Source organism: Grus americana, chromosome 1 (assembly GCF_028858705.1).
Source record: "Grus americana isolate bGruAme1 chromosome 1, bGruAme1.mat, whole genome shotgun sequence".
Taxonomy (NCBI): Eukaryota; Metazoa; Chordata; class Aves; order Gruiformes; family Gruidae; genus Grus; species Grus americana.
The window spans coordinates 147,036,487-147,059,388 of NC_072852.1; the positions used below are offsets into that span (position 1 = coordinate 147,036,487).

A 22,902-nucleotide genomic window follows, 5' to 3' on the forward strand; every position below is an offset into this window, starting at 1 on the left:
GGCAATGATAGTAGCGACTCAAACATAAATTGAAGGAGGAGCTTACAAAAGCACTGATACAGAACTTGTGACTCAGCCCTACAAGCTGTTCCTGCAGCACAACAGATTACCTTGGGTCAGCTGAGCTTCAGCAAAGAGCACGGTATATGCTTTATCTCACGGCAAACATGAGGTAACGCAGCTTGTCTTACCCCATAACATCAGTGCAGACTAAGGTATGTCATATTACCCTATGTTGGAACTCAAAAGACACAAATTATTGTGTTTTGTGTGCTATGCGTTACCCTATCAGCAGCAATACCTTGGTGTTACACACAAGTCTTTACAGTGCAGAACTCTGAAGTACAGCATATCCTCTCAAGTATAACAGAAGAGCTCTGAGAAGCATATAATAAGGTAATAAAAATTGGTCCGTCCCACATTTACATTGGATGGAAACACAAATCCTATTCCATGTGTGAAAGCACAAAGCTTATTTTCACCTCTAAAGGTAAAGCTTCCAATAGTTTGTACCTAAATAAATACGCATGGTTTCTTTCTTCAGTAAAATACAGACAGCAAAATAATAAGCAACACTATCAGATCTGAACCTAATGAAGACTGGTTTCCTGCTGATTAGTGTCCTATAGCTGATGGCAAGTTTCAACTAAAGATTTTCTTTGAAAGGAATTTTCTGTCAGCTATCAGCCATTTCCACAGGTCTCAGCAATTTCCGTAACATGACTGTATTACAGACCTCCTTCAGTCACGGCACTTTTCATTGCATGCAAATCTTAACAAAGTTCCTCTAAATGTTTTGATCTTTCAGAATTCTAGCTCTTTTTTCAGATGTGGATGAAGCTGGGCAAAGCTCCAGCGAAGCTTGGTACAGCACGCTGTAATCAAATAAGCCTTATTTCCTCCAGAAATCAGATTAGAAACTAAAATATTCTGAAGACTCTGAAATACAGAAACACTAAAACACTGACTTCTGTGAGGCCTCTGTCCTTTCACAGCTTCGTCCCCATCTGTGAACTGGCTCCCTCTGGGCAAGAACTCTACTGCAGGGGCCCATCAGCCACACGTCAGAAACCAGTGCAAGGCCAACTGATAAGCAAGCTGAGGCATCCATATTGAAGTGTGACTCTGTTTGTTGTCATCACTTCCCATCATGATAAAGCTGTAACAGATCACTCCCACTCCACTTTACATGAGGATGTGAATGTTTGTCACTTCAGACTTTTAAAACAAAAATTGCTTTTAAGCTCAAACTTGAAAACATCTCTTTTCAGACAAGTGGCCAAAATGAGCACCAGTCTGATGTTTCACAAGCATCTGTAAGTTAAAGCCAGCTTGGTCCTGATACTTTGGAAATTGATCCTAATTAGGCCTCACCTCAGCAGCAGCTCATCAACTGCCTGATACACATTCTGTGTCCCGTTGTGCTAATGGCAGCCCATTGCTCAGAGGCATACAGTAAAGCACTGACCAACTGATCAACAGTGAATTTCAGACAATGAGATTAGCCTCAAAAGTCAGTCTGAAATTTAAAAACAGCACAAGTCTTTATGAAAAGACTGAATACTTCTAGCTTATGATTATGGAAGGCTAGGTCAAGATGATTATTTTTTCATAAAACAATACTGCCAGGATTTGAGCCTTGCCATATATTTTCAGCTTAACTCCCTGTAAAATGAAACATCAGTAAAAATTAGTAAGTCCACTTCAAAACATCCTTGAAGTTCTGAGGAGAAAAACAGGACAGTACAAAAGCGCATAATTCACTTCAAGTGCAGTATTGCTGCTTCTCCCATCTGCTGTCCCACCCCACTTCCCGCTCCCCCCTCCATTTTTTTTTTTTTTTTACCGATTTCCAGTGATGACCGGCAGCATGTCAGTAGATGTATTTGATGTGGCCTGAGTTACTTTAAAGGTTACATTCCTCAAGTCCATGATTCCCAAACTCATGTCCTCCAGCATTGCCAGCTCCTCACCTAAATCAAGGAGGAAAAAGTGAATCGTAATCCTTACTTGTTACATACAGCTTCCCTTTATCAATTTGATGATGATTGTAGGTCATCACTCTCATAAAGAAGTTCTATGGACGAAGAGGCTCTGGAGCCCAGGCCTTCACCTTGACCTACAGACTGCAGACAATGTCATGACTGACTTATGAGTTCAGCAAGTTTAGAAAACACCAGTTATCTAGCACAGTCCAGTCTACTGTTCTTCAGGTAGATTATATGCTGATTTTGCAATTTAGATGACGCTAGTAAGTACTTCTCAGCATTGTCACAGCCATGATATCCTTTAGGTTGGAAAAGTTACAATGTATTCTGTACTTGCTCACTTTGTACTGTAGGATTACAGGAAGTCAAGAAAATTAAAAAAGCATATTTTGGGCATAGTTTCTCCCAGTTTACCAGAATTCTAATCCATTTCTTTTCTGAAAAAAATGATCAATATGATACTTTTTTTTAACCTTTGACATTATAAGCCAAGTACACTTTATCTTTTAGAAGTAATTCAATTAAATGCAAAGACATTCAGAGTTGTTAGCTAATTAAGTACTCCAGATATAATCTAGTTTTGCATTTCAGTTTTCAAAATCGTTTTGTAGCTGAGCTGCAGATTGTCCCAAACACTCATGTTCTGCTGCAGCCAGTTTAAAGCAGAATTTGCTGACTCAGCAGCTAATACCACCCACTTGCCCTGTGCCTTTACCGTAAGTGCTCAGCAGGCTCTCAAACTGCGCCAGCAAGCCAATGGTGTAGAGTTGCCTTAAAAATCCATCATCGTGCAGGCAGTTCCTCAGCTTGATAATGAAACCACAAATGAGAGCTGTCAGCTGCGGGAGAGACAACAGACAGGGCTGAAACAATTCAAGACAAAAAAGGCTCTTCAACCCCAAATGGAAACAATATCGCATGTAAGAGGTGCCATAAAATCTGTCAGACTGATGCTCTTTTCCTTTAAATGTCACTCTTTTCCTTGCAGCTGAAAAGAGACAACCACCAACCAACAAAAAACCCCAAACATTCATAAAATCAGATTTAGGGCACACTGCCTTCATCTCGCAAGCTCTCCCAAAATGAGACTGCTGTTGATCTTGCATCTATTTGTTTTCTGGACACAATCACTCGTATTAGGGTCTACAACTTAGAAATTACAAAAGAGTCTCCTTGGAGAATTGCTCACATGGAAAAGCAACACAGCTAGTTCCAGGCCATGAATTTTGATAGTATGAATGATTTTTTTAAAAAAATGACATTTTAAGAAAGCTTAAAAATGCAATACCTGTTTGCATCATGCAAAGATTCAAACCCTAGTGTTATGAGATATTCAGGACAAGGTCCTGAAGACCTAGTACTAAGATCAGTACTAAGACTAGTACTAGTCTTAATTCACTCTGTCAACAAAGGAATTTCCCAGGTGATTGCCATATGCTATGTATGACTTTGTGTATGTTATGTACGACAGGTGTATGACTTTGTTACAGAATTAAGCAGAAGGGAATAAAATTCTGTTTATGATGGATAAAGATATTCAAAGCATTGAGTTTAAAAATTATCTGCAATATGAAGTGGGTTTTGTATAGAAAAATTCCCTTCATTTATCTCTATGAGATATTACATTTTGGGACAACAGCCCTACCAAAGAATGTCCAAGAGATAAACTGTTTGAAATAAATGAATGAGATACTGCTTTCATGGGGAAGTAGACACACTATGGAAGTGTAGTGGGCAGAAGAAATGTGGAAGGTTTTTTAATGCAGACACCTGCTAATTAGTGGCTTACACAAGAGACCCCAGCAGGCTCAGAAACAAATTCTAGGGGAAAAAAAAAACCAAACCCAAACCAAAAAACAGCACTCATTTCTCTCCCTGTAGCTGGATTTCTCCCCTTAGGTACCGCAGGTCCTGATGGTTTCTTGATGCAGAAAACAACAAAAGGTAACCAAAGGAGTACACTTTCTGCTCATGGGTTCCCCCCCACCCCCTTTTCACATTTTATTTCTGGTTTTAGTTTAGTGGCACTGGAAGGCCAAGGTTGTTTCTGTAAGCAGCAGTGTATTTTCACGCGTTCTGGAATTATTTTTTTTTTATATAGTGAATGTATATCCAAGAGGACTATTAAGTTATGTATTGTCAAATGCGTGACCAGTAAGAACAGGATAGCACAGTCTGTGAGAGGAGATCACAGTGTTAAACCCAAGAGTAGAACAGATCTGAAAGTTCTGAAAACGGTCATCTTTCACATTTCATATAAACCCCACCACACAAAGTGCAATCAAACATGCATATTTGCTTGCTTACAGTTTGGCAGAAGACAACGTCCCTGCGATACTGAAGGCTCAGGCAGAGCCCTATTGTTGGGGCACTGTCCTGCATTAATAAAAAGACCATGGCTTTCTTTGCCTTGTCACTCATCATGGCTACACAGTCTGTGAGTGTTGTCAGCAAGGGATAAAGAGCTTCGCTCCATTCGCCTGGTTAAAAGAAAAAAATTAGCAGTGCTGTAAGTACTTTATTTGAAACCAACAAACATGCATTAAGAAGAAACATCCTGTTGCAAGTCAAAGTTGTTGATAATTCACATTTAGGCCTTGTTTTATTTTGGCTGGCTGGTTACTCCCTGCTTGTTTTTAATTGAGTAATCTTACAGACTGAGAGGAAAATATGGAGAATTTCACTCTGTAAGGCTGTTATGACTTTCCCGACCATGTAATAGCTCCCAGATTTGTGCCCACAGAACAGGCTATACAATAGCTGATTTGGAAAGTATAACAGAAGGATGATTATCTGTATACACAAGTGTATACCGCTGTGTGTGCATGTTCAAACACACCCTTTCACAGTGCATACATGGACAGACAGTATGGAGTCCATTGTATAAGAGAAATAGTGAATGTCTGCTTAGCCATTTCTGTCAATGAGATTCCTCCCAAATATCTTGCCTTTGAATCTTTTGTGGACTCTTAAGTGTACCATTCAACTGCCTCACCATCTTATTGATCCTTGTTGCACCTCAGTGAGGTAAGACGATGCTTATCTCCCATTTGCAGCATAGGAATAATAAGGCAGAAAGGTGAAAAATTCATGTAGGTACTCTTTTAAGTGTCCTCTGTCTGCTGAGTGGCTTTGAAGGCTTAGAGCTAGCTAGCAAGAAACACTAAGTATAGTGATTTAGATGAGAGTTAGCCAGATCCTTGGAAGTAGTTCAGAACTTGACTTCCACTGAAATACATGAGATATGTCCCAGAGGGACTCTGTTCAAGGTCCTACACAGGGAGCACAGAAATGAAACTGGGTTGCCAAAGTCCTATTTTAGTACCCCAAACATTGTGCCTTCTTTCTCCCTAAGAGACTGCTCTGCCTTAAAATGCTCCACAAGCTCAGCTTCCTTTCTTTCCTTCTTTCATCTTTTGTCTTAATCAACCACCAATTTAAAAACCAATTTCCATGACTGTACAAAAAAAATGCAGATGCTATACCAAAATCCATTTGCTCTGCAATATAAAAAGAAAACAGAACAGTGCTTTGGTTTTGCCCTCCTTAATGTAAGGTTGAAACAGAAGAACCATTCTCTTTTTAAAGGGAAGGACAATGTGGTTTATTTCTAAAAAGCACGGGAGCTCACAAACAGAACACACACAACCCCCAGCCCGGTTGGCTGTAGGAAGAAGGCAACGTACAGATCAGAATCTGCATGAATGGGGCACTTCAAGCCCCTGAAAGGAAGTTAGTTGGGATTGTGACTCAAAGGCAGGACTAAGACCTAGTAATAATAAGCGTTTCTTTGATAACCAGCCAAAGAGGGGAACTTTGGAAGTCTGCTAACAGAAACACAACTGATAAGATTAACAGAACTATCCTTTTTGCTTTTGTTCTATGTGGTAGATAGATAGATAACCTAATAAACTACACAAAGGGGAAGTTGTTTGGCTCTGTTCCATTGCCATAAAAAAAAGCAGGAAACATCAAAAGAATAGGCAAGGAATTACAGCTTGTCTTTTATATTCTATTAAGTATTTTATGTTAAAATAAATCAGATGCCATAACATGGCCTCATGAACACTTAAAAAGCAAAACACAGATGATACTAACAGTGTTTCTCTTACTGCATTTAAGAGCTTTTCTATAAACAAATGAGAACGACAAAAAGAACTGAAATGATCTTCAAGCACATCATCATCATCTCATTGCCTGGATATACATACATGTATATAGTTATTAACTCAGCGGTGATTTAAATTTGCTGTGTGTCTGGCAGCACTTCATTTGAAAGATATGTTTATCTGTGGTAATCACAAAGTACACTGGTGGTATACCAGCCTGCCTGAAGATAAAGCAATTGTTAGATGTTTCTTTTCTCCCAACACTCACATGCAATGCAGTGGCTCATCTGGGGTAATGAGCAAAAATCCTCTGTGCTGTGTATTCTCTTGGATTAAAATTTTGGCCATGAAAAACAAATCCTTGTCAGTCTGCAAAATTCTAAATGCTTTTTTGCTACCTACTTCATAGAGGTGTTACCTGTCGTCTTTTAATTTTTTAGTCAATGGTGGTTGCTATTAACAGTAAACAGGAATAAAAGGAATTGTACTCCCAGCTCAAATCAGGTTGGAACATTTCACTGGCAGTGTTTAAATAAATGTGAAAGGACCCTAAGTGTTCAACTTTCACCTGGATTTTCCCATCCTTCTGTCTTCCCCTCATTAAGAACTTTATTACTGAAAGTATATTTTCTATCAAGTCAATGAATGGCACCTTCAAACACCCTGAGGCACCAAGTCTAATGTGAAATCTACTCTGACCTCTGCTGTTATGTTCTATGAGATGACCAGAACTTTTTAAAACTATTCTAGACTCCAGTGGGCAGATCCATAGGTAGAATGATTTGGCGTAGGGCCTGAAACAATGGAAATGTAACAAGTTGTTACAGATTCACAACAGCCAGAGACCTAGTCCAAGCTAGCTGTTGGTATGTTCGGGACACAAATCCCGCTTTTAAATCAGAGGTTTACAGTTCATGTTAAAAGTTACTCCATTTAAGTGGCATTGTACAAACCAGCAGGATGCCTGTCATTTGCTTTAGGTACTTTATATTGTACCGCAAGAGACAAATCCTGCAGTCTCCACTCAGACAGCTACAACTGAATTCTAGCTGGTAAATAAGGGCCAGACTTGGCCCCGTAAGTCTTTGCTATTTATGACTGTTGCTGGCCGGAGTCATACCGTAATGTACGCTTTGAAATGTGGGATTTTCAAAAGGGGAGGGGGGAGGAGGCAGCAAGGGAGGGATGCTGGGAAGGCCTATGAGTTTACATAGTGGACCTTTTCTGACTATACACTACTGACTATTTTATAAAAAAATAATGTCTTGTTAAGAGAACCTAATACATAAAGCCTGTATAAATCAAGGATGTAATGCCAGGTGGGAAATGTTTTTGCTTTTTCCCCCTAAGAGACTCTCTTCTTCAGAACAATAAAAGTATAATTAAAATAACTGTCCTCCAGAGCCTTGAAAAGATATTTTTAGTCTTTTCATATTGAAAAACCCCTAGCAGCCATAAATCAAAGTTCTGGACACCTGCAGTTGCCCTTGGTTTAGGTCAGGTTTGCAAGGACTCATGATGTCTAAAAAAATATTATTAAAAAAATGGTAGCCCTGATCCAGTGAAGTATAATTAGCAACCCACTCAAGCACACAGTCACAACACATTTGGCTTCAAGAGAGGCAAGCATTGATTGCTTCACCACACTGTAACTTCAGCTATTTAAGTTTAAGATGCAGTTTTGGGTATATCTGGGTACCCAGTTGGGTTGACCTGAATGCTTCTAATTACTCACATCTTAAAAATAAATAAATAGCATTTATTGATGCACCACATTCATATTTTGCAAAAAACTAAAGGGATGTTCCAAGAATTAAAAACTTGTGGAGTCTTTTACTGATTAAAAACATTTTCTCAGTGATAGAAGGAAACAGGGTGGATAGCTGAGAAGAACATTAATATAGTTTGTGAAGATGAAAATCATATCTGCACTGGGGCTTTATTTCCCATTGGTTTCACTAAACCCAGGAGTTCATGCTCTAACAGTTCAAAGACTGAACCTTCACTGAACTCAGACTAAACTACTCTCAAATGGGAGAAATTACAGCCATCTAGCTGGGAGAAAGTGGTATTACACAGGCATATTATTCAGACCTTGTAAATGTAACATGAGTGTGTGGAAGTACAAGGACAGAGAAAATAAGGCTAACAATGGGATGGAAAATCTCCTAAATTCTGTATTCTGAAACATTAGATTTGCCGTGCCAAACACTGCTTGGTTTGTACCCATAACAGAGATTTTCCATCAGCCTTGTTGACTGCTCCATGTTCTGCTCGAGTTCTCAACCAGAAAGGCCAGCTCAACAGCACATATGAAAGGGCACGTCTGAAATGTCAGACTCCCACAAACTTCAGTGACATTTGGAACAGGCCTCGAATCATTGTCACCTACAACAGTTTGCTAAAACACATCAACTGGAGACACCAGAGACTGTGAACAAGTGCTCTCCCATATGTGGGCACGAGAAGTTACCAGATACCCCCTTGCACTATTGTTTAGGAAATAATAACTTCTCAATATGTTTAGGTAACTCACGTGATATTGCAGAGCATTGCCATTTCAAAATGCTCAATCTTAACAGCAAGGCACTTGTTCAGTTGTTAATTATGAACAAACCCCTGCAATTTTCAGAAGCAGAAGCCATGAATGCACATACCTGGGCCAGATTCTTCCGGAGCGGGGCTGCAATCTGCACAGAAATGGAGGGGCAACATGCATGATTAAGGAGCAGCAACACAGTCTAAACATAAGCAACTCAAATGCTCAATGCCAGGGTTCTCAAACACTTTCACCAAGTGAAGAGGAACTCAGCAGAGATAGTCCTTTGCCTGTGGGCACCGAGGGCATGGGCTGTCTCCTCCACTCCACTGTTTCTGATCAAAGGAACACCTGGATGGGGCCTTGGAGGAAAGCCAGTACCCGCTAGCTCAGGGGCTCTCTGTGGATTACCAGCAATTCCCAGTGATCCACAGGGCACAATTTGAGAACCACTGGTTTAGTGCAATTACAGAATAAGCCGGCAGTAAGGCTGCTAAACAGAATAGCAAAAGACTAGCAGTAAGTTCAATGCACTTAACAGAAAATGACATTAAGGCACCCACAACTCAAGAGTAATAAAAAACCAGCACTTTGCTATCTTAGACAAATATCTGTTATACAATTTCTGAGATAATTAACGCAAGCATTAGGTTATATATTAAGGGCTGAAACCTCACCAGTGAAGCCTGTGAGTGTTCCACACTCACTTCAGTGGGAGGAAAAAGCTGTCAGATGAATATACACTACAGTGCAATGCAAACAGTAAAAAAGTAACATACATCCTGTTAGAGCAAGTCTTGCATTAATGAAAAGTAGTTTATTAAATTAATAGGATTTAAACTTCTGTTGTTTAAATCTAGATTCACCAGTCAATGAATTGTGAATTTGAAAATAACAACAGAAAATATCAAATTCAATTTCATGCATTAGGACAATCAGCTGAGCTAGACATCCTGAGATAAAAACCTCTCAGTACATTAAAACTCATCGTGTTCATTAAAGAAGCTATATGCCCCCATGCAATTTTAGTAATGAATATCTAACCCTGTAACAAAAATAAATTTGAAAAGAATTTAATAAATTTCCCTTCTACTATTTCAGGCAGTATTTTCTTTCACAAACATTTGTTTCTAGAGAGATCCTCTAAAGTCCTTCAGTAACATTCTACTGTCTCTCTCTTACCACTTTGGAACTATCCTGGTTTGCTGGTTTTTACCTTTCTTTAAAAAAACTCTGGCTGCTCCCTGCTCAGCGTTATTTATTCAAAACTCAGAATTACTAACACAAAAAGTATTAGTTCTCTGAATACATGACAAGGAAAAACTTTAAAATGTTGTGATTCTGAACTTAGAGAAAGGATCTTCTTTGTCCCTCAATTATTCTCTGGGCGACCTGTTCCACTGTTTCACCACCCTCACTGTAAAAAAATCTCTTCTTTATATCTAGTCTAGATGGACCTCTTTTAGTTTAAAACCATTTAACAAGCCAGGTTTAATGTGGAGTCAAGGAAAGTAACCCAATGGGAAAATTCCCATTCAACTTCAGTAAGACCAGTTTTTTCATAGTATTGAACCTGTTCCTCTGTCAAAAATACTGACCATTAATTAGGAACTACATCTGATGAGAATGTAATCAAGTATTCAGCTTGCCCTGGCTTACAATAAACTTCCCAAGTGCAATTCAAATTGCTTATTAAGACTTACGAACAATGTTTGCACCAAATACCTAAGAAATAGGATTCCTTCTCTAGGATTTTTTAAGTTAAATTCACCCAACATTGGTTGACAGTCAGACTTCAGATCTAGTCTGTACACTTACGATAGCACTGGGAAACGGCAGCAAGCCCCTTAGCTTTAAAGCTTGCTACAGTTCTTGATTTAATGTTTCTATCCCAGGTTCTGTGAATTACATGGAAAGATTTTTTTTTTTACTATTTTGGAGGAACAGCAGGGAAATGTTACAGAAATTCTTGGCACAAACAAAACCTTTGGTAGGTAAGTGCAGCTAATTCCACTTTTATATGGCATAAGTGTCAAGGTGTATAGAAGATTTAAAAGATCAACTGAAAATGAAAGAAAATGATTGTTTTAAGATGCTTTCAGCATCAAATTGTTTTGGGGACAGCTTCTGATATTGCCCACCACAGATTTTTCCTATGCTTTTTAATATTAAAAATCCACAACTTTTATTCATTGATATGAAGGTCCATTGAAGTTTAGTGATAAAACTTTCATGTAAATACATATAAAGCTTCATGTAAACTAGCTATCAGATAAAAACATTTCTAGGTATCAAACTGACAGAAGAAATTTAGTCAATGATTAATAGAGAACACAGTCTGAAACAATAACCAACTCTCCTATTCCTTTATAATACACAAAAATGTCAGTCTAATCTAGAAAAATGTGGTCATTTAAGATACTAAGCAAATCACATGTAACATGTACAAAGCTATACAAAAATATATTAACATTTATTTTAACTTCCTTCTTGATTTCTTTTTCTTAAGGTACTGCCTTCCATTGCAACATTAACAATGGGATGGACATGAAGTCACAGACACAGGTAAGGGACAAAGGGCTATCAAATGATAAGACAAAACAGGAAAAAGGAAATGAAAACACAAATCAGTCTTTCTACAGATTAACTTGGCACACTTGCTCTACTAAGGGGCCAAATCATAGTGACCACATGTAAAGAATGTGAGAATAAGTTAAATACGTAAATGAAATAATTCTGAAATTTAATGCACGGCTGCAAAACTGTCAACCTAAACTGATAAGAATATCTTTCATTCATATGCTCATGGCATTATGCTGGATTCAATCCAGCATCCATTTTACCTCAAATTTTGATAGGATTATTCCACTTGGAGCTTGCACTGCCAATTCCTACCTTCCAGCTACAAGAAGTCTAACCAACTGAGTACCTCAGTAGCACAGCTTTTGACAATTTGGGTTAAAATTTGCTTTAAACTCCAGTAGGTTCATCCAAGTTCAGCTCAGTCTAATGGGACTGCTTGGCTCCCCTCCTATGCTTTGGCAGCCCAGTTGGGACTGTTAGTGTTGCAGTAGTGCTTGCACTTCTCTCATGTTTTATTTATCTTTGATAGAGAGGTTCACTGTAATAAGCTTTGATTGCTGCAAAGAAGCTGAAGCCAACAGGAAAGCTACCAGAGGTGGTGTTTGACATATGCTAACCCAAACACCTGTTTTACCAGCTTAAAACACCCAGCATGAAAACCAAATGCCACTGTCATCAATGGATTTGGCAATGATTTCAGTGGGATCAGGATTTCAAAATAAGTAATGGGCTTAGCAGCTCCCAGTACTCCACCAGCCTTTTCTGTCTGACATCAGTGCTTAACACCACCACTGAACTAAAAACACATGGAAGGATGTAACGGAGGCTTGGGAATGATGCCAGCGCACAGCAATAGAGCAGCAGTGAGAAGCAGTGTCTGGCATACGCACTTGTCTTTCTGAGAGAATGGCATGCACAGGATGGTATGGATGAAGGTGGTGGTGAGGATGATGAAGGTGGTGAGGATGATGAGGTCTCATTTACATCTTCTGGATTTATCCAGTAGGCACGAGTGTCCCGATTACCTTTCTTACTAGTACAGCTGATGTCGCACTGGAAAACATCTTCACAGCTGTCACTGTGCAAGCGCTCCTTCTGGAGAAGTTTGTCCACTCTCTGTATAATACACTCCAGACTTTTGTCAACATTCAACCAAACCTTCTCCTTAAAAGAAAACATTTCTTTCTCAATTTAAAAAGAAAAGAGACATTGGGTAACAAATCCCTTGGCAATATATTTCCTCCTGTCATTCTAGTCACAATTCCTTTGCAAAGTTTCCTATGGGCTATCATGTTTACATTTGTGCACACACAAACTCTGGATATTTAAATAATGCATACCAGCACGTCAACAATATGTAGCGACATGACTTGCATGGTAAATTGCAAAGCTGTTTTTCTAAGTAAATTTGCTGAACAATTTTAAGTGCTTTTTCCTGCACTATTATTCCCATTTCCAGTTGGCACTATTGTTTATTCTTGAACCTCATGTTTGACATAATAACTGTATATAATCACACATCTTTTTTCCCATGTAACTCAGTGAATAACAGATAAAATTACTGTATTGTATTACTGTCTAAATAACTGAATTGCCTTTATTCATATCTCATTACTGTGAGTTTGACTGTAAGTCCAAGTATGCCAAAACAATTAAAACTAGCAAGGATCCATTTCCAAAATGAATTGGATCTCATTTCCAAATTGGTATTTCGCAACATTAATAATGGTTTTAATTAATCTTGACTATTCTTGAGAGTTAATTCACTTCTGTTTATATTACACAATGACAGAATTTACACAGCCCAATTCTCATTTCAATTGGCAGTGTGGTAAGGAAAACCATTTAAATTCTTTGTGCAAACAATTTTAAAATGCTGTTCATAATCAAAACAGAGATGGACTGCAAGTTCTAAATATTCAGATGAGAATAAAAGCCAGGGAGGCTGAATTGTACAGCTAACACATGCAAAATATGCTTTATCTTGGAGAAGTGTAAGAGCCATTTGCAGTATGGTCAGTTTTTTTACTTTAAAAGACATTTACTTTCCCTTGGAACCAACTTCAGAAAAGCCACATGCCTACTGTAACAATCTCCACTGTTTAGGAGATCCAGAAATATTTATTCAGGCCTGTTTGTATCCCCATGCCCAAGGAGTGACTGAGCATAGGATGGAAGAAGCGTCTTTGCTAGTTGACCAATACCTCCAAAATAGTCATCCTATGTACATCTGGTGAGCAGTTACAGAGCTTATAAACAAAAGAACACTGCAAACAAAAACTAAAAAGAAGAAAATATTAATCTCTTCACTAAGCGAACGTACCCATTCCTCTTCATGCCAATCCACCTGCAGAGAAGATCGGCTATTTCTTCCTGTCCATCTGGCCACAAGTGTATCTTGATCATTCCTCAGCATCACTTGCTCCCCTTCTCCAGAGGTTGGAGATGCTTTTGAAGCTATATAGTCTGGCCTTGCAGCATTCAGTCCATGTATTGAATTTGCCAACAGCTTGCAGTCACAGACTGTGACAAGTTGCCGGGTCTACAAAGAAATAACCCACACACATTTTAACGTTTTTTCATTATTCTGTACACAATGTATACTATATTCTTTCTCAGAAAGAAAAAAGAACTAGTATTCTTTAAAAGAAACTAACTAGGTACCTTTAAAATCATTTTACAGAATGGCCTTAAAAAGCAATATAGGGCACCAAAACACAAATGGCACATTTCTGAAGTTTGTACTACTATATTAGCCTTGCAGTTGTTGAAAATTTCACTAATAAATGTGCAATTCACCTTTATTTGCACTTCACTTTCCATTTGATGAAATGTGCAGACATTTTTGCACCCCACACAATAGTTGCCACACCAGAGACACCATGCCTAACCTCCACCATCCTGTCTGAAATCATAACAAGACTTAAGAGGAAGGCTTAAGATATAACCCACTGTCCTGGTTTCAGCTGAGAGAGTGTTAATTTTCTTTCTAGTAGCCAGTATAGTGCTGTGTTTTGGATTTAGTATAAGAATGACGTTGGTAACACACTGATGTTTGTAGTTGTTGCTAGGTAGTTGTAGTGCTTACACTAAGTCAAGGACTTTTCAGCTTCTCACTCCCTGCCAGGTGCAGCAGAAGCTGGGAGAGCACAGCCAGGACAGCTGGCCCAGACTGGCCACAGGGATATTCCCTGCCATGGAATGTAATGCTGTAGATAGAACTGGGGAAGTTGCCAGGAGGCGGGATCACTGCTTGGAAACAGGCTGGGCATTGGGTTGTTTTTTTACCCTTCTGCATGTGGTGAGCAATTGCATTTGTACATCACTTGTTTTAGATATTATTATTATTATTACTACTACTACTAGTACTACTACTACTACTACTATCTTCCTTTGTTATCCTATTAAACTGTCTTTATCTCAACTCATGAGTTTGGTTTTTTCCCATTCTCCTCCCCATCCCCTTGGGGGAAGGGGGGAGCAAGCGGCTGCATGGTGTTTGGTTACCAGCTGGAATTAAACTACAACACTGACTCTTATTTAGTGGTGTTGTATTAAAGGATTTCTATAAGTTATGTGAATATGAAAAGTATCTAGCCCATATGTCCATTAAAAAACCCAATTCAACAAACAAGCTCTTACTATGTTATATATATACATTGTCCAGCTGTAGAAAATCCCACAGATCAGTTAAACACACTGTACTCATTTAGAGTGAATATTATAATAAATAATACATTTACAAAGGGTCACGTTATTTTTTGCACTTTACGAAGTTGTATGCATATCCTCTCCACTGGGACAATTTATGGCAAGTTGATTGGCCATTACTGCCATTTACAACCTTCAGATCTACTTCAGGGACAGAAGAGGTCAGTAAAACTGTATTTGGGGTTTTGTCCCTGTAAATAAGATTGTGTTCAGCTGTGAGTCCAGTCTGGTTTCTGTTAGCACCCATCAAGAAATAACTGATTCACATCACTATAATTCAAGCAAAGGCTATATAATCCCTTATTTCACCAGTGGAAAAATATAGAATTGTTTCATTTACTTAAGTTTTGCCTAGTTGCTGCTGCTTGACAGATGACTCAAGAGGAACATTTAAAAAAAGCAGGTGGTTATGGAGAAAACAAAGAAAATGAAGAATGCACATTTCTGGAATATGATGAATGGAGGGAACCAGAGGACATTGCTCTCCACTGCACTCTCAAGAGGAGGTGAAGGCAAGAGTATGAAAAGTAGGAGAGTAAATAAAAAGCAGCAAATTTTAAAGGCTGGTCTGATTTTGCTTTTTCTTTAGGACTGTACATGTTACAATACACTACTGAACAAGGTAAAACAGATCTTTCAAGAAAACCTAGTAGAGACAGAGAAAAAAAATACACTCTACTTCAGTGTGGAAATGTACTATTCTCCTACCTTGTCTGCTAGGATGGCAAGTGTTCTTTCAAGGCCATTAGCTGATCTATCCTTGGCAGCTCTTGAGAGTCTTTCTGCATAGTAACTGACTTGCGTTTTCAGAGTGTTGATTTGTGCAATAATTTCCTTTGCTCTAACAATGTCCTGTGGGATGTATATTATAGACTGGGAACTTGTTGATGTGCTGAAAAAGAAAGACTGATTTTAGGGGGAAAATTGATCTAGAGGAACACACATTACAGTGGCATGCTGGGGAATTAATGGCAGACAACAAAAATTTACCTAAGCTAGCAATCAACAGTGAAAGACCAGTGGGCAATTGCACAGCAGGAACATGATCCTAGAGCCTTCTCCGCCTTCACTGAAAGCATTCAGATGCAAATTTACTAATCCCTTATGCCAAGGGACTGTGGGCACAGCTTGGATACCAGAGGGACAATTTTGCTGAGGAGAATGCGGGTGATAGATTTTGCTATCAGAGACAGAACCACTGTTTGCAGAGACAGCTTGCCCCACTCTCCCTCTCCTTACCACACAGACACTTCCCTGAGGCTTGGTTTACAAACTTGCATTATCACATTGCTACTAGCACCATGAAAAGAAAATCTGCACTCCTTCTAATGCAGAAGATCTGTAATGCAAACACGGTGGTATTAACAAAAACTCCTTCTGCTAGTATATCCTTTCCTCTGTTGCAAGCCTGATTCAAGTTACACCAGCGAAAGCAATCTTACAATATATAAAGTATATCTCCAGGCTAGTCTAAGGACTCTCTCCTTGGTGTAGTTTCTGTTAGCACACACTTACTATGCTAAACTAGGACATGGTACAAATCTCCCTGTTATAAACTCAGCCGTAACAATATAAAGCAGGACCAAATTTTAGCCTTTTCCAAATAGTAAGGGAAATAAACTATACCAAGAACACATATCTTTATACTGGGATGCTGCAGCTCCACTAAGATTGCTTACTTGGCAGTGGAGGAGAATAGTTTGTGTCCTCTAAGCTTAGATGTCTACAGAATTTGCTCATCCAGTCCAAGACACATGCTTGGACTTGGACTGTAACTGTGGCAGAGAGAACAGCACTTCTAAAGGGTGATTTAATCCTACCTGAGAACAGGCATTCACAAAAGCTGCCTTTTAGCTTAGAAAATTACTTTAAGCTGAAGTTGTGCTCTTATTTAACTATTTGGAACCAACCCACCACTACTCCCTTTGCAAGGCAATTTGCTGTTTTTTTTCTCCCAGTAGGAAAGCTATACAATAGATCAGGCCTTTACATCAGCTCCAGCTGTGACAAGTGTGCTGCCCGTTCACGACATGGCATCAACATGAGGTGACACCAATTGTATGTTACTGTAATTTTATTCATTTTGTCCAGTCATGAATGGCTTCAGCATACTAACAGCACAGAAGAACCTACTGTTCGCACCAATGTCAGCGCTGTTCAATGGACACAGCTACGCTGAGAGACTACACATAGAGTAGTTTCTTTTCCAGGCACAGTTACCTCAGATCATGACCTCCGAGGAGTGTGAATTCCTCTGCTACCCCTAGAGCAATGATGGTAATTGCTGCAGTGTGTCTGTGAGGTAAGACAGGAGGCTTGCATGGGGCATGCTTTAAAATCATTCCCACAAAACCCAGTTGTCCCTTAATTCATATTAAGGCAAGAGGGCAGCTTAAGCCCAGTATCTGGCTGGGCTCCATTACAAGAAAAAATGGGGGATTTGTTTTCAAAGGATATAATGCAGAAGTGATTCTTGAAAGAGTTTCCTTACTTGTGTCCCTCTGGTCACCCACCTGAGTGGAGCAGAAAACAAACACTCCCCAGTACTGCTACGCCATACAGCAAATTAATCTCAGCTTTTAGGACTTTCCCTGTACATGATTTGTGCTCTCTATTGACCGGTGATCTTAGTGACAATTCCTCTGAGCAATTTCTTTCCACGACAGTGTGGTTAACATGCATAAAGACGTATCTGGCAGGAAAGGCCATGCAGCATATTGAGATCTGATTTAGAATTATTACATTTTTAATCACAAACATTGGCTGGGATGATCAGGGAGAAAAATCTATAGTGTGACGTTCATGTATATTTACTTTCCAACCTGCAATTGCTTTTTCAAATGAACAGCTCTCATTTTACTGTATCAGCAAACTTAACACAGCCTCAAACTCTCAGTGAATTAGGGATTCAACCTTTAATATAAGTAATTTAGAGAACTTCTGTGCTGTTGAACCATCAAAGTAATGTTCCCTTTTCATAGCATTGAACACCCCAACATGAAGTAAAAGAAACAAAAGTTAAGTGAAAATGTTTAAATGAAGACATGGGTTACAAAAATATAAACCATGCCCAATCTATCAACATAAAGATTTAAAAATACGTAGAGTTATCGTAATTATCTTCCACCTCTGGCAGAACATTTCTCTCTCCAGGCAGTTTTCACTGGAAATAACAGAGGAAAAGATATAAAATTGTGTTCTGATTTTCAGCTTTCTAACTGCTTATGATCAGAGAGAGCCAGGAAGCTAGCTGTTCATTACAAACAAACATTGCAGATGAAATGAAATTCATTCACACATTATGTTCTACAAAGCAGCTACAATTACTTAGAGCACAATTAGGGATACCATGATGCACGACATTAAAAAGCCCTGCACACTGTAACACACACCAGATCTTTGCCAAAGAAAAGAAAGAAAAGAAAAATAAAACAACCCAAAGAACAGAAACCCTCTCTACAGAACTCTCAGAAACAGAAAACTCACCAACACTCCTCATAACTGCTAAAAAAACAAAAAACCAAAATAAAAATTAGCAGATTGTTAGCAAATACCAAAAGCAGAAAACAAAACAAAGGATGTTTGGGGAAATAACTTATTTGAGTCATCTTTTCAACACGGCAAGTACATAACGATTAAACTTGTAAGCAGAAAAACCACAGATTGCCAGATGCCCATATGTTGTTCTGGGGAAATGTTGTGGATGCACCAAGCACAGTTTTGCCAATGAAAGGAGAAAGAACTGAACAATATCTATGTAACAGTGAAACTGAGGAGATGGATCTCAGTTCTACTATACTGGCTTTCATGATAATATAAAAGTATTTAAAAGGAAAGTTATTCTTCAAATGTTGAACCTGCAGTTTTTACAAACCCAGAAAAAACAGTTCCATAAAGCTTAGAGGAAAAGTATGGGAGAGAAATTAAGGTCTCCAATCAGCTTAATTATTGGGGGGTGCAGGGGGAAGACAGGAGCTTAGATATTGCAGGAGCAAGGCCCACTTCAGCAACTAAGCTGACAGAAGGTTATTTCAGAAAGCAATAAATGGCATCAAAAGAACAAGAAGGGTGAACCTAGCATACCAGTGTTTCCAGGTTTACAGTTTCTTCTGGTCCTATCCTAGTGCACTCTGTAAATCAGGAATAATTACACCAGCCATATTTTTGCACCAATCTTTTTATCAGTACACATCTGACTGATGTTCACAGAATGATGCTATTCACTTCTCCAATGCCAAAACTAATTCTGCAGTTGGCAGAGCCTGATTCCCACGTCAATCCCTCCTCCCATTAGCTCCAAATCCTACAAATCTTTTCTTTGGAAGGGCATTATCAAGGTCTCCTTTTCCCTGGCTACAATGACTCCTTGTCCTGCTGCTCTCATTGTTCCTTAAATTCTCCATACTTCAGCAAAAGTAACGCAGACTCAGGCAGCATTATCTCTTCCTTGGGAGCTGGAGTGGCTGCCATGCAGGTCTCTCCCTTTAGCGTACATGACCTTCCCAATTTCTGCCCCTTACTCTTATATATGGTTGCATTTCCAGAGAGGTCACCAGGCAGTCCCTGAAGACAGGACTGTGAAGGTCAAGGATCCTGCCAGTAGCGTAGAGTAGAGGCCAGACTGAGAAGCCTAAACTGTGCATAAACCTTGAGCCTTCAGTAATAGTCTCAGAACTAAACCCAAGTTGTCAACAAGGAATTTGCCTGTCAGGCACAGCTGTTCTGTACTAAAGAGAGTTCAGCAACAGGACCTTGAAGCTATGAGAGGGGTGAAAGTCTCCTGAATATAACAGATTGAAAGCATGATGTAGCGCTGCTGAGGAGGTTCTACAGACAAGTTTTCTAATCCACAATTACGCAGAACCCAAACCCAACACTCAAAATAGCTAAACTAAATGAAGCAACAAGTATTCAGGAAAAATAAAGATTTCACTAAACAGACTATTAGAAAGGGCCCATCAGTAAACAAACACATATGGTAATACAAAGAGGAAACTGTTTTCCCTCTCCTTTGGAAAAAAACAGGGAATAATCTTCACATTGTATAGGAGAACTACTGAATGAAGTGCAACAAAAACATAGAATGGAATGATTTTCCAAATCATGAGCATGGACCAAGACAAAAAGACACGATAACAGCTGACATCATAACATTTCTACTTACTGTTTCTTTGCCTCTTCAAATTTATGGAGCTTTTTCCGCAAGCCACCTGATTTAAAGCCTTGACAATGAGCTGCTGGTGCTCCTATGGTGACTATGTCGTAGTTCTGATCTGGGATGGATAAAAAGGACTTACAAATGAGAGCTTGTCAACTTTACTGTGGACAACCAATTGTGGAAATTCAAAAACTACACTGAAAGTAATTTTTGTAAAACTTTGTGCCAGTGTTTTGAAGGACATGGAAAACAATTGTTTTAGATGCCCTGGAAATCCATGAAGTACTTTTGAAGTGAAAGTACCATACTTGAATGCAGGTCGTCTGCTTCTTAATCTAGAAGACTGACAGTGAAAAGGACACTTTGAACATTGGTCTTTACACAAAACCTGCCATCACTGGGATGCCTCATATGGATACATGGGACGTGTGTCCATGGTTAGTGGAAATTACTGTTAAAAGAAGGGTAAACCTAGGCTATTTATGAAGAAACAAGCTTGATATGAACAAACTGCTGTAATTTTGCATAACTGTACATGATGGTTCCAGAGAAAAAGTGCACAAGCTTAACAACAAAAACCAGCCAGAACCTTTGTTATTCTGCTACAATCCAAAATGACTGGGAGGGACACAGCAGCTTAATTCAATATATTCCCTAGTACTAAGGCTGACTTGTGTCACCTAGGGTAAAGTTAACTCCAGAACCTAGTTTGCCACCAGTAGAATAGCAATAATTATACTTACACCTTTTCTTTTGCTAAGAGATTTGGAATCCGAGGATAGAAGGTGCTACAAAATCCCAAGTAGCACTAGCACTACAGAGCAGTAGTTTGTAGAAACTTGGCTTTATGGTTAAGGATGGAAATAAAAAAATGGAGAAAAAAGTAACAGGATTAGGTGAAGAAAGACAAAAAGAACCAAATACCTGATCCTCCATCATCCTGGACTCTCATTCTCTGTATATGTAAATTCGTAGGAACAAATTCCAATTTTTTATCAGCTTTCAAGCTACTGGCTTTAAATGAAGGACCTGAGAAATACAGGAGAAAAGTTAGCATAAAACCCCTCTGCTTCTGCTTATGCTAAAATATTCAAGAAGCTTCAGTCATCATTTGCTACATGCTGAAAGTAAAGCAGAGAAAAAATAAGACATATCTTTCTGTACTGTTCATAATTGTTCTCTAAGGGTAAAATAAGAGAATAAAGCAAGCATACAAATATTTCCAGATCATTAGCAAACTCACAATAAATGTTAATAAAGAAATCTAAAAATAGTATTTTTTTACTCATCGAACTAAAACATTCTGGGTTCCCAATCTCAGAGAAGCACTAATAATCACGGTTAAGAAGCATCACATTATTCTGTAAAATAAATCACCTTTATACTGATGCAGGTCAGTTAGATTTTCCTGATAAGTTAAAATAATTGTTTGGTACTGTGTAACTATTTGTCGACGAAGGCTTTCCCAGCAAGGAGACAGTTCTCCCAATTCTTCTAGTTCACAAACCCTAGGGAGGGGTGGGGGGCAGGAAAGAAAGAGAGATGTTTAGCAAAATTGTCCACTTGATGCGTATCAATGTAGCACCATCCTTAGCTGACACATTCTCAGTTTACTCTGGTCTAACCCAGTCACCAGGCTGGGAATGCTTCCAAACATATGTCCCAAAGCACGGCTGTTGGGCTCTACCCGAAGGTACACGGGTTCCTCACAGGCAGAATACACCATGTTTGCCCCAGAAGCCTCAGGTGTTGGCCAAAACAAAAGCTTCCCACCTTTCTGCAGGAGGTCTCAAACTATATGATGATTTGCAAATGATGGGCACTGTCATCATGTCAGGTGATCTGGGACAACGAGGACCTTTTTAGGCCACTCCACTGAACTTTGGTGGCTCTCAAATTAAATCAGAACTGTGACAGAGGTGAAGTGGGAGATTAGCACCCATCTGACATTAGGTACAAAGAGTATCTGCACTGGCCAGGTATCTACACAACAGTTTTCAAGGCCAGGCAGGGAAGCCCTAAGAAGCATAAGCATTAATAAGGGTTTGGAGAGACAAAAGACGAGCCAACAAAACCTACATCTGAGATTCAGGATTTTAGGCACTCAGGTTTCACTGTAGGTGGCATAAAGGACAGCTGGATATCCCTAGATATGAACAGGAAAATCCCTGGCTTTCCTATTGCACCCTGACTGCTAGGTTTTTAGTCACACATGGCAATGCTGTGTTACATACTGTTCCTCAACAGCGCTGCTGAGAAAATACTCAGTGTATTTCATGTCATGCTTGTATTACTGTCTTCTTGGATTAAGATATTTGGAATAAAGGAAGAAGAGGAAAAGTAAACAAGTCAACATCAGACACAACTCAACAGCACATTACCCCCCAGAAAAAGTAGAACGATCATCTGTCAAAAGGATTCTTTTTGCCGTTCTCTCAATATCCCTAATCCATAGTTTTAATCAATTGTCTGTATATAATTTAAGACAGCATTTCACAGAACAATTCCCACTCCACAGTATTTAGGATATTATCAAAAGGAAGCAAATTTCCAAGAAAAACATCGGATTGATTTGCCAATAGGCAACAGTGTAAACTATATTTATCAGTGACTTGGAAAAAGACACTTTCAGTTTCATCTTGTAAACAGCTCCATAAGATGCTATTATGACTACCTTGTCAAACTCCCTGCTCAAAACTAGCTATGCATCTGAGCCCAGGTCTTCCTGAAGTAAATTCACAGCTTGACACTTCAAGTTTGTTTGTTTGTCCCACAGGGCTAAAACAGCAGGGGATGTGCATGCCATAAATAATT

General features: G+C 39.0%; 1 protein-coding gene across 26 annotated transcripts in view; it reads right to left on the reverse strand.

The window, feature by feature from the left end:
* INPP4A (inositol polyphosphate-4-phosphatase type I A) overlaps window positions 1-22,902 on the reverse strand; it is a 130,678-nt gene that overhangs the window by 17,753 nt on the left and 90,023 nt on the right. For 13 of the 26 annotated variants that reach the window (XM_054817888.1, XM_054817787.1, XM_054817897.1 and 10 more), the window contains 11 exons: window positions 21,466-21,596; window positions 21,013-21,117; window positions 20,095-20,203; window positions 18,417-18,434; window positions 15,639-15,822; window positions 13,543-13,761; window positions 12,110-12,383; window positions 8,755-8,787; window positions 4,296-4,468; window positions 2,704-2,827; window positions 1,847-1,973 (listed from right to left, as the gene is read on the reverse strand). In XM_054817888.1, the coding sequence (XP_054673863.1) occupies window positions 1,847-1,973; window positions 2,704-2,827; window positions 4,296-4,468; window positions 8,755-8,787; window positions 12,110-12,383; window positions 13,543-13,761; window positions 15,639-15,822; window positions 18,417-18,434; window positions 20,095-20,203; window positions 21,013-21,117; window positions 21,466-21,596 (1,497 nt within the window). The remainder of the gene's footprint in view (window positions 1-1,846; window positions 1,974-2,703; window positions 2,828-4,295; window positions 4,469-8,754; window positions 8,788-12,109; window positions 12,384-13,542; window positions 13,762-15,638; window positions 15,823-18,416; window positions 18,435-20,094; window positions 20,204-21,012; window positions 21,118-21,465; window positions 21,597-22,902) is intronic. The other 13 variants (XM_054817954.1, XM_054817929.1, XM_054817965.1 and 10 more) reach the window with 5 other exon arrangements.